Below are 12,749 nucleotides of genomic sequence, written 5' to 3' on the forward strand. Positions count from 1 at the left end.
TTCTTTAAAAAAATCATTTATTGTTCTCACTGCTACATACTATTTTTTAAAGTTTTTATTTTTTTGACAGAGAGAGGGAGCAAGCACAACCAGGAGGAACGGCAGGCAGGGGGAGAGGGAGAAGCGGGCTCCCCGCTGAGCAGTGAACCCGATGTGGGTCTCTATCCCAGCACCCTGGGATCATGTCCTGAGCCACAGGCAGATGCTTAACTGACTGAGCCACCCAGACGTCCCAACTGCTACATACACTATTACATGTGACTATATCACAGTATACTTATTCATTCTGCTGATACCATTAGAGTTATGTTCAGTTTTCAACTATGTAGAAACAGTGTGAATATTCTTGCATATGTGTCCTGCGACATGTGGGCAAAAGTTTCTCCAGAGCAGTAGTTTTTAAACTTTTAGACCAACATCCCTTTACACTCATTTTTTTTTAAAAGATTTTATTTATTTATTTGACAGAGAGAGATCACAAGTAGGCAGAGAGGCAGGCAGAGAGAGAATGAGAGGGAAGCAGGCTCCCCGTGGAGCAGAGAGCCCAACGCAGGACTCGATCCCAGGACCCTGAGATCATGACCCGAACCGAAGGCAGCGGCTTAATCCACTGAGCCACCCAGGCTCCCTACACTCATTTTTAAAAAAAGATTTTATTAGGGGCACCTGGGTGCTCAGTGGGTTAAGCCTCTGCCTTCAGCTCAGGTCAAGATCCCAGGGTCCTGGGATCAAGCCCCACATCGGGCTCTGCTCAGCGGGGAGCCTGCTTCCCCTCCCCCCTCTCTGCCTGCTTACTTGTGATCTGTCTCTTTCTGTCAAATAAATAAAACTTTTTAAAAAATAAAATTAAAAAAAGATTTTCTTATTTATTTGAGAGAGAAAGAGAGTGAGAGCACAACGAGGGGCAGAGAGGAGCAGAGGGAGAGGGAGAGTCTTAAGCAGACTCCACACTGAGCATGGAGCCTGACTCGGGGCTCCATTCTGGGACCCTGAGGTCAGGACCTGAGCCGAAGTCAGATGCCCAACCAACTGAACCACCCGGGCACCCCACTCCTCTATGCTCTTGAAAAGTTTTGAGGACGCCAAGGAACATTTGTTAGTATTTTCTATATTTGATCTTAAAACTGAGAAAAAAATTAAAATACTTATTAACTTATTTAACAATAAACCCCATTACATGTTAACATAAACAATTTTTTTAAATGAAAAATATAGTTTCCAAAAAAAAAGTTAATGAGAAGAATGGCATTGTTATACAATATTGCAGATCTCTTCAGAGTTGGCAGAAAAGAAGACAGCTTTCTGTCTCATATCTGCCTTGTATTCAATCTGTTGCAATATGTTGCTTCAGTTGAAGTATATCAAGAACTCCCCCTCCCCCAAAATATATAACTGGAAAGGAAGTATTTTAATAGCCTTTTCATTTAATACCCACATATTGTGTGGATCTTCTTCTTTGATACTATACCAGACTTGTTAAGTGGTAGAGCCTTCTGTGGCTGAGATGTGTCATTTGAAATCGTATCAATGAACTTTTTGTACTCTTTGACATTTTTTTCTTAAGATTTTATTTATTTACTAGAGAGAGAGAGTATGAGAGGGGAAAGGTCAGAGGGAGAAGCAGATTCCCTGCTGAGCAGGGAGCCCAATGTGGGACTTGATCCGGGATTCCAGGATAATGACCTGAGCCAAAGGCAGTCGCTTAATCAATTGAGCCACTCAGGTGCCCCACCTTTGACTTATTTTTAAAAATATTTTCTTTCGGGGCATCTGGGTGGCTCAGTGGGTTAAGCTTCTGCCTTCGCTCAGGTCATGATCCCAGGATCCTGGAACAAGCCCCGCATTGGGCTTCCGGTTCAGTGGGAAGCCTGCTTCTCCCTCTCTGACTCCCTCTGCTTGTGTTCCCTCTCTTACTGCGTCTCTCTGTCAAATTTAAAACAGAAAATCTTAAAAAAAAATGTTTTCTTTCTTTTTAGAGAGAGAGAGAGAGCAGGGGGAGGAGCAGAGGGGGAGGGAGAGGAAGGGGGAAAGAATCCCAAGCCGAGTCCCATGCTGAGCAAAGAGCCGGACACGGGGCTTGATGTCATGACCCTGAGATCATGACGTGAGATGAACCCAAGAGTTGGACGCTCAACCGACTGTGCCAGGCGGGTACTCCTGTACTCCTTTATTTATTTTTTTTTTTTAAGATTTTATTTATTTATTTGAGAGACAGAGATCACAACCAGGCAGAAAAGCAGGCAGAGAGAGAGAGGAGGAAGCAGGCTCTCTGCTCAGCAGAGAGCCCGATGCGGGACCCGATCCCAGGACCCCGGGACCACGACCCGAGCGAAGGCAGAGGCTTTAACCCGCTGAGCCACCCAGGCGCCCCACTCCTTTATTTTTTTAAGTTTATTTATTTAAGCACTGTCTACATCCAGCATGGGGCTCAAACTCAAGAGCCTCACAGTCTATGGACTGAGCCAGCCAGAAGTGCTCGTACTCTTAAATGTAAGAGTCTATTGGTCTATCTTGTAGTTTAAATGGCCCTTCTCCTACGAATGTTTTGGTAACGTGCACTGGTCATTTGGAAAATACCGCATATCTCCCAGGTGTTGGCACATTTCATTTTAATTAGTATGTGTATATTTATATCTATATACACTATATATAACTAGTATACATATACTATGACACTATATTAATTAGTATAGATATACTACAATATTATAATTAATATCACCACTAATATCAGGAAAGTCTTTAAGTATTAGAAGTGTTGTGTGTGGCTATAGTTCATTCATTTTCACTGCTATAAAGTATTTTGTATAAGGACATGTATATGCCCATGTTGATGGATTTAAGTTTCCCAAAAGTCTAACTTTTTCCTGAAAGCTTTAATTTGATCAGAGGCAAAAAATGCTGCCAGTTGTTTTCTTTGAAATGACAGGCTAACTTCATCCACTTTTAGAGAAATATCCACTGAAAACCAAAGGCTGAATAACCATAGTTTGTCCTTCATTCAAATAAAAATGTCATTCGATGTCCAGGAGAGGAAAAACTGTCCATTACGCTCTCAGAATTTCCAACTGGAACTGACATAAGGTAGACAACCAGGAGGGATGCCTGCCTGGCTGGCTCCGTCAGTAGACCATGCAATTCTTGATCTCAGAGTCGTTAGTTCAAGTCCCACATTGGGTGTAGAGATCATTTAAGTAAGGAAAGAAAATTAAAAAAAAAAAAAAAAGATAGATGAACAGGAGAAAAGCATATGAATCTTATTTACATGTACCTGGGTACCCTCACAAGAAAGAGAAGACCCAAAGAAATGACTTGGCTTGAGTGTTTCTATCCTAGGTTGAAAAGAGAGCAGTGAATGTGGAGAAGTAGTGAAACTACACCGGCAGACTAAGGGAAGATAAGAGTTATTTTAACGAGGTTTATTACAGAGTTCTCTCAGCTAAAGCTCCACATCTCTTGTGATAAGAATGTTTCTTCCTGGGGTGCCTGGGTGACTCAGTCAGTTAAGTGTCTGCCTATGGCTCAGGTGGTCCTGGGATAGAGTCCCACATCGGGCTTCCTGCTCAGTGGGGAGCCTACTTCTCCCTCTGCCTGCCGCTCCTTCTGCTTGCGCTCTGTCTGTCAAATAAATAAATAAATCTTAAACAACAAAAAAAGAATATTTCTTCCTCCTGGTGCAGAGAGGGCATGGTATGTGAGAATTTGGTCACCAGCTTTTAGAAAGAAAAAGAAAGATCCAAGTGCCTGTCCCGTATCTGCTGTTTTTCAAGTGCTTTAAAAAAAAAAAGATTTCTTTATCTTGGAGATAGAGATAGAGAGAGAGAGAGAGAGAGAGAGTGTGTGTGTGTGTGTGTGTGTGTGTCTGCACAAGCAAGTGGGGGAGGGTTAGAGGGAGAGGAAGAGAATCTCAAGCAGACTCCCCACTGACCATGGAGCTCAACACAGGGCTCCATCTCAGGACCCTGAGTTCATGACCCGAGCCAAAGCCAAGAGTCAGTCGTTTAACCAACTGAGCCACCCAGGTACCCCTCAATTGCTCTTTTTTTTTTTTTTTTAAGATTTTATTTGACAAAGACACAACGAGAGAGGGAACACAAGCAGGGGGAGTAGGAGAGGGAGAAGCAGGCTTCCCACCCAGCAGGGAGCCTGATGTGGGGCTCTATCCCCAGGACCCTGGGATCATGACCTGAGCCGACGGCAGAGCTCTAACCCACTGAGCCACCCAGGCGCCCCTGCTGGTATTTTCTTTTGTTGTGTCTAATCACCTCTTAAATGTATCCAATGAATTTTTCATTTCAGCTGTTGCATTTTTCATATTTAAATATGTCATTCAGTTCTATTTCATAGTTTTCTTTCTTTCCTCTTGTTCATATTTCCTTCAAATCCTTGGGCATATTTATAATACCTCATTTAAGGTCCTTTTCTGTTAATTCTGCTATCTTTGTCACTTCTGGATCTGTTTCTGTAAACTGATTTTTCTTTTTTTATTGGTACTTTCCTGCTTCTCATGTCTGCTAGTTTTTGATTGGATGCTGGACATTGTGGCACTTTATTGAGGGTCTGGATTTTATTCTTTAAAGTGTTGAACTAGAGGGCAGGTGTTTATGTTACTGAGGATAGTCTTCTTTCTTTCAAGGTTATGTTATTTTATTTTATTAAACTCTACTCCCAACATGGGGCTTATATTCATGACCCTGAGATCAAGAGCCACATGCTATATACCAACTCTGTCAGGCAGGTGTCCCTATTTCAAGGTTTTAAAGCTTTGTTAGGGGACCACCAAGGTGGCTCAGTGGGTTAAACCTCTGCCTTAGGCTCAGGTCATGATCTCAGGGTCCTGGGATCGCGCCCCACATCGGGCTCTCTGCTCAGCAGGGAGCCTGCTTCCCCCCCACCCCACCACCTGCCTCTCTGACTACTTGTGATCTCTCTGTCAAATAAATAAATAAAATCTTTTAATAAAATAAAAATAAAGCTTTGTTAGGGAAGATCCAGAGTAGTCTCTCCTCTAGGACTCAGTCCCAACTACTGAAAGAGGACTCATCTAAGAGCTCTACTAATTCTACAGGTGTTCAACAAAGAGCTTCTGCTCTGTCTGAAAGTCATGTGTCTCTCAGCCCTAGGTAAACCCTGGTAATCACTTCTGTTTTTTGTTCTTTGTCTGGCTTCGTGAAATTTCACACGATGTGTGTACTACTTAGCACGCAACCAAAAACTGAAGAACACCCCATGCTTATTTCTGCAACTTTATTTACATGGCTCCCATCTCTTTGATATCCTGATATACTAATCCCTGTGGCCTCCATGTTTACCAACTACACTGTCTGTCCCCTTACCTCGGTGGGTCTACAGTTCTGCCTGGGTGCCACTTCCTGTACCTCCACGCAAAGTTCTCTGGAGAACCGGTCAGCTCACCTCATTGGTTTCTCCCCTCAGGGATTATAGTCTTGTGCTGCCTGTTGTTCAATATCTCACAAGTTTCATATATTTATTTATGGCAGGAGGACAAGTTCAGTACCAGTTCCTTCATTATGGCCAGAGACAGAATTCTGTTCACTTGCCTTCAATTTTTTAATCCCCTGTTCTTCAGATTGGATGATTTCTACTGATCTGTCTTCAAGTCTACTAATTCTCCAGTCTGCTACGAAGACTGTTCAGTGACTTTTCCACTTCAGTTATAGTACATTTTGGTTCTAGAATTTCCAGTTGTTTCATGTTTGTAGTTTGTTTCTCTATTCATTAAGATCACATTTTCCTTCAATTATTTGAATATATTTTTAATACCTTTTTAAACTTTTTTTTCCAAGATTTTATTTATTTATTTGACAGACAGAGATCACAAGTAGTCAGAGAGGCAGAGAGAGAGAGGGAAGCAGGCTCCCCGCTGAGCAGAGAGCCCGATGCGGGACTCGATCCCAGGACCCTGAGATCATGACCTGAGCCGAAGGCAGTGGCTTAACCCACTGAGCCACCCAGGCACCCTAAACTTTAATTTTTTTAAAGATTTTATCTATTTATTTGACAGGCAGAGATACAGGTAGGCAGAGAGGCAGGCAGAGAGAGAGGAAGGGAAGCAGGCTCCCACTGAGCAGAGAGCCTGATGTGGGACTCGATCCCAGGACCCTGGAATCATGACCTGATCCAAAGACAGAAGCTTTAACCCGCTGAGCCACCCAGGCCCCCCTTTTTAATACCTTTTTAAAAAGATTTTATTTGAGAGAGAGAGCATGAATGGGAGGAGGAGCAGAGGAAGAGAGAAAAGCAGACTTCCTGCTGAGCAGGGAACCTGACGTGGGGCTCCGTCCCAGGACCCTGAGATCATAACCTGAGCCGAGCGTCAGAGTCTCAGGACTCAGAGATCAAGACCTGAGCCGAAACCAAGAGTCAGACGCTTAACCGACAAGCCATCCAGGCACCCTGTGCATGTCTGATAATTTTTTATTGTGTCCTGGACACTTTAGATGATACGGTTTAGAGACTGGATTGTTTTGTTTGGAAGCTGGACTCTTCTTTGATGAGCATCTTTTGTTCTTGTAGGCAGATACTAGCCAGTTTGAGTTTACGTAGTCTTGGTTTTTCATTTTGTTCAGGCATATTTGTGAAAGACCCAGGTGTTACATGAACCCTCTAACTTGGTAGACTCAACTTCCAAACTCTGTTACTCCTACGGATTTTAGTTTTAGGTAAGGCCTACGGTATACAGAGGTCAGCAAATTACGGGCTGGAGGCCACACTCAGTTTTTTTTTTTTTTTTTTTTTTAAGATTTTATTTGTTTATTTGACAGAGAGAGACAGTGAGAGAGGGAATACAGGCAGGAGGAGTAGGAGAGGGAAAGCAGGCTTCCCATTGAGCAAGAAGCCCGATGCCTGTGCTCTATCCCAGGACCCTGGGATCATCACCTGAGCCAAAGGCAGATGCTCAATGACTGAGCCACCCAGATGCCCCAGTTTGCTCTGTTTTTACAGTAAAATTTTATCAAAACACAGCCACATCCATTCATCCCCATATAGTATATGGATTTCTTGATGCTACATTGGCAAAGCTCAGTATCCATTATCACTTCTGTGATAATAAAATTATCTATTTCTCCTTGTAGTTTCATCAGATCTTGCCTTATATTTCATGTTTAGAAATTTGTTTCCTGACGAACTGAACATTTTATCATTATATGGTAATCATTTGTGTCTCTAGTAATGCTTTTTGTCGTAAGACCTAGTTTTTAAAATATAATATGGTTATACTGACTTCCTTTGGTTAGTATTCAACTGACATAACTTTATCCTTTCAGTTAATTCTTAAAAATTTAAAGTAATGTATGCATTCTTTAAAAAAAAAAAAAGAAAGAAAGAAAAAGCCAAATAGTCCAGGGGACCAGGGTGGCTCAGTCGTTAAGTGTCTGACTTCAGGTCAGGTGATGATCCCAGGGTCCTGGGATTCAGCCCCGCATCAGGCTCCCTGCTTGGTGGGAGGCCTGCTCCTCCCACTCCCACTCTCCCTGCTTGTGTTCCCTCTTTCACTCTCTCTCTCTCTATGTCAAATAAGTAAAATCTTTTAAAAAAAAAGTTAAGAACAATAGAAAAACCAAGTAGTGCAAAAAGGTTAATAAACACTTGCAGTACCCCATTCCCTGAAGTCTCCCTTCCCAAGACAAATACTTTTGACTCTTCTCATTTTGAAATAACATGCACGTACTACAATATTTTAATTAGTGATTTTTTTTTACATGTATCTATTGACTTCCAATTATGGTATGGGTTTAGCTGTCTGATAAACCATCCTCTAAGCTCCCCTCTACCTGTTCTAATATATTATCATTTTTTACTAAATAATTTTGGGGGGTTTCTATTATTATGGTTATGCAATTTTTAACAGCTGAGTATTTTATTATACTATGACTTCATTTCCTTTTTTTAAAAATTGTTTATTTATTTGATAGCAAGACACTGAGACAGCAAGAAAGGGAACATAAGCGGGGGGAGTGAGAGAGGGGAAAGCAGGCGTCCTGCTGAGTAGGGAGCCGGATGGGGGGCTCCATCCGAGGACCCTGGGATCATCACCTGAGCTGAAGTCAGACACTTAACGACTGAACCACCCAGATGCCCCTCTCCTTGTCTAACGCCTGAAGCTGACGATTGCCTTAGTTTTTTTCTTTGTACTCATTAATAATTCCTGTGCCGCCACCTTAGAGTTTCCTTTTCTTGAAGGCATGTTCTAAATAATTTCATTAACCTTATTTTTGGATTAATTTCTTTTTTCAAAAAATATTTAACTTATTTATTTGACAGAGAGAGAGAGAGAGAGAGAGAGATCACAAGTAGGCAGAGAGGCAGGCAGAGAGAGAAGGGGGAAGCAGGCTCTCTGCTGAGCAGAGAGCCTGATGTGGGGCTCCATCCCAGGACCCCGAGATCATGACCTGAGCCGAAGGCAGAGGCTCAACCCACTGAGCCACCCAGGTGGCCCTTGGATGAATTTTTTAAGCCTGTTGCAGAGTTGTCATCTTGGGGGTCTGCTGTCATCCTAGGAATTCTTTCTTCCTTTCCTCTGATTAGGATTCTCTGTTAGAGTACATGCCTTACTCTTCCTTGGTTTGCTTAATCCTTCTTGGTTTGTTTGGTTTAGTTAAAAAATAACGGGGGGCGCCTGGGTGGCTCAGTGGATTAAGCCGCTGCCTTTGGCTCAGGTCATGATCTCAGGGTCCTGGGATCGAGCCCCGCATCGGGCTCTCTGCTCCGTGGGGAGCCTGCTTCCTCCTCTCTCTCTGCCTGCCTCTCTGCCTACTTGTGATCTCTCTCTGTCAAATAAATAAATAAAATCTTTAAAAAAAAAAAAAAAAATAACGGGCGCAGGTTACCCTGGTAGATTTTTGGGTTACACAGGAAGTGATTCAACCACCGGTGCAGTAACAGCAGCCCTATTCTGTCTTCTACACTGTAGTGATCTAATTTAAACTTGTCCTTTATGGCAACTGCACCACCAATGTGGGATTCCCCTTTACCAGCTTCCACTACCTTTGCATCTCCTGTGTTGATCTCCTGTTTTCTCTATGTATATCTTTTCTGTTTTGGTTTATGCCCCCATTTTAGAAGACTATGTCCTCCAGCAGCTTCTTGAGAAAGAATGCATGGGATACAAAATTTTTGAGATTTTATGTGTCTGCAGAAGAGTTTATTTATAGTCGCACTGAGTAGTTTAGCTGGGTATAGAATTCTATATTGGTGTATTAGTTCAGAAACAGACCTCGATGCACTACAGTTTAAACAAGATAGTTTATTTCTCTTACATTGACACTCCAGAAGAAGCAGGCAGGAAGACAAGGCTGCCCAGCACACAACTTATTGTTTCTTTCTAACTTATTGTCCCACCATTCCCTAGATCAAACCTAAGCCAATTTACCAGCAACACATCTGAATTCAAGCCCCCGGGAAGGGGAGAGAGGAAGTGGAGAGCAAGCAATTTCCTTTAAAATTGTGACCGAGAAAGTTGCACACATTTTGCTCTTGTCCCTTTGGCCCCTGTGGGGTGAAGTTATTTTCTAGGTCATCGTTTTTACTCCACATGCTGCCTTTTCAGGGCCTAGTTTTATACAGGGGTTAGATCCAACTTCCATATGAGGGCTCTGGTATTCATTTTCTGTGTTCTATGTTTGAAGCTCATCAAAACCCCAAATTCCAGGCCCCAGAGATAGGCAGAGACCACAGCAGAACCAGCAACTTAAGCCTTAAGTGTTTCCCTGCACCAAGAGTAGCACCCCTCACCACTGCCTCAAAGCCCTGGGTGGTCTGTCTCTGCCATCTTGCTGCCCACATCTCCTACTCTTCCTCACATACCAGGTCCTAGCCCCTCTGGCCTCCTTGCCATTCCTAGAGCTCACTGAGCTCTCGCCCACCTCCTAGCCTTTCCACATGCCATTCCCTCTACCTGAAAGACTCTTCCTCCAGAGATATCCATTTGACTTGCTCCCTCCCCTCATTCTGCTCAAATATCACCACCTCTGAGATTCTGCTGGCCTCTGTGAGCAAAATCATTCCCCATCACTACCCGCTGTCCAGCTTTACTCATTACACCCACCACCACCGACCAGGTACTGTATTTATTTGTTCACGGTCCCTCCCACTAGGCACATGTCTAGGTGGTCAACTTAGAAAGGGATTCCAGGTTGGAGTGAGAGAAGGAATGGGACCAGAGGAGGAGCCAATACAAACATGTGTCGAGTCAGTCACCCCCAGGATCTTCTGAGGAGACTATGGATAGTGGTTCAGAATTCTGTCAGGAGAAGAAAGAGAAACCCATGTACCTTAGCTGCTAGCTCCTTTGGTCAAAGGTGGCCCCCATGGCAGTTTCATTCCCCTGCACTTCTGGGTCACACTCGGGGCATCAAAGAAGCTTCCAGGCAGGAGGCTCCTGAGGTGAGGCCACCTCTGACTGTCCCTGTGCAAAGCTGCTCGAAGTCCGTGTGCAGTGGTCACTACGGCAGTGGCCAGAGAGAGAGAGGGGCTGGGATGCTAGGAGGCAGGGAACATCTGTGGAGATGATCTGCACTGCTTCCCCAAGCACCTAGGCGTGTGCTGGCCTGTGGAAAACAGCCGCTCAGTACCTGCTGAATGCATGTGCAGAGCCACAGTCTAGTGGATGGGCAAGCAGCAGTGAGTCTAGAAAATAAAACTCAAACCCAGGGGCAGGTTAATCACACAGAGCACATGTATATCTAAGTAAAAATATCAGTGGCAGAAAGCAGAGATGGTGGTGACCAGGCTCTTTCCATGGGCCATGCTGCTGAGTGCTCAGATGGGCTTTGTTATTTAATCCTATAACGTGAAGACTGTTTGATCCCTTTTACCCAGGGGAAACCTAAAGCCCAGATAAGTCATGTGACTTGCAGATGGCAGGTCGGGGTGACTGGAGCCCAAGCAAGGCAGTGACAGGGAGTTAACTGCAGAGCTGGGACCAAAACCCAGGTCCCCTAATTCCTGGGCTTGTGTCCCTGTCCCAGAGCTGGCCAGACAGAACAGGGGCTCAGAAACAGTGTGGGGGGGTGGGAGGGTAAATTAAACACAGCCAGGCTGAGCTGGGTGGGCACTGCCTCCCCAGCTATTACCAGAAGAAGCTGAAGGAAGGCACCTGTAAGGCCCGAGAGATGGAGACAGCCATAGGCCGGCTGCAGTCCCGGAAGAAGCTTTCCTACAATCCCCAGCAGGCAGAGTTGGAAGTCCCAGAACGAAGGGTCCTCAGGATCCTGAGCCGGCTGAAGCAGCAAAACTATGGTGAGGGCCTTAGGCGCGGCGAGCGCTCTGCTTTCCTCTTTCCCTGGGCCCCCACAGCCAGACCCAGGAGCTGAGAGACATGGTTTCCCACTTCGGGCTTAACTGTGTGCATTAGCCAGTGGTCTGAAAATCACGGTATCCCACCTCTAGCCCTCTGATGAGGGTCTTACGCACTCTCTCCCAGGGCTCAGCCCTGAGGACACGTTGGTCTCAAGAGCCTCCACGGAGCAGGGCAGATAATTAGCAATCCCAGCTCACCATTTACTGGACATCCACTGGGGTCACTCCCGGTGCTAGGCCCTTTGTAGATGGGCTAGAATTTAATGCTCATGATCACGTATTCACCCCATGTTACAGATGAGAACAGTGGAACCGAGCAAGTTTAAGGCCAAGGCCCAGGGCCCCACAGCTAACATGTATCAGAAAGCACAGTGTATAGACAGGTCTGACTCCAAAACCTGTTCTCTTTTCACTCCCCATAAAAGCAAGTCACTGATTAGACTCCCACTATGTGCCAAGTGATGGGCTAGGAGCTTTCTGGAGTCTCTCTAGCATGCCTAGACTGCCAGGACCCATCACAAAGACACGTGCTCTTGTGTGAGCTATTATTAGCATTTACACTGTGCTCGGCATGTATTATCCCTTTAATCCTCACCGTCCGCTCTGTGAGGTGGGTACTCACCTCCAGCTTACAGAGAGGCTCAGAGAGGTTAAGGAATTTGCCCAAACCCACCCAGCTCAGGATGTGGCCAAGCTGGGACTTCAGCTGGGTCTGCCTGCTTCCTCCTCCCTTGCCAGCTGCCAACCTGCAGAGCCCCTACGCGCAGGTGCCCTGCATCCCGCTCTGTCCGCGGCTGGACAAGATGGTCCATCGGAAGCAGGGCAGCCACTACGTGCTGGACCCATGCACCCCTGCCAGCCTGAGCCCTGACATCCGGAGCCTCCTCTTCCAATCAGGATCCCAAGGAAGCAGGTGGGTGCCCAGAAAGCAAGAGCTCCACCCCAGGCCCATCGACCACCTTTTTTTTTTTTTTTTTAATGAGCCCCTGGCCTAATCCAAGGGGAATCCATCCTTGCAAGAGATGATACCTGGAATACTGCTGCTCCCGGGAGGAAAAGGGGAAAGGATGGAAGCAGTAAGGAACTAAGCTTCGTTGAGGGCCCATGTGCCCCATCGACTGTGCTTAAGTCCGGGAACCTCTGGCTTGCTGTGCCCAGACTCAGTGGTACACACCGTCTTTTTCTCAGGCTGGCACCACCACGCAGGGATTAGCTTGCAAGTCCTTTGCCTGAGTCTGACTCTACATTAGGAGTGGCAGGAACAGGCTTGACTGCTGGATGGAGGCAGCTTCCCCTCCCAGTCCCCTCCCAGGTGCTTTGGGGGCAAAAGAACTCAGGACTTGCAATCAGGCCCCCCAGCCCAACTGCCTGGCTCCACTGCATCCCAAAGAAGTCAACTCTCCCCTGGGGCACTTGGGAATGGCTCA

At 45.4% G+C, this 12,749-nt stretch overlaps 1 protein-coding gene across 1 annotated transcript in view; it reads left to right on the forward strand.

Moving 5' to 3' along the window:
* Nucleotides 1–12,749, forward strand: part of SPATA21 (spermatogenesis associated 21) — a 32,569-nt gene that overhangs the window by 18,415 nt on the left and 1,405 nt on the right. The window contains exons 11-12 of the mRNA XM_046002733.1: nt 11,090–11,262; nt 12,061–12,235. Of these exons, the coding sequence (XP_045858689.1) occupies nt 11,090–11,262; nt 12,061–12,235 (348 nt within the window). The remainder of the gene's footprint in view (nt 1–11,089; nt 11,263–12,060; nt 12,236–12,749) is intronic.

The sequence above is a fragment of the Meles meles genome, chromosome 1 (genome assembly GCF_922984935.1).
Source record: "Meles meles chromosome 1, mMelMel3.1 paternal haplotype, whole genome shotgun sequence".
NCBI classification, from domain to species: Eukaryota; Metazoa; Chordata; class Mammalia; order Carnivora; family Mustelidae; genus Meles; species Meles meles.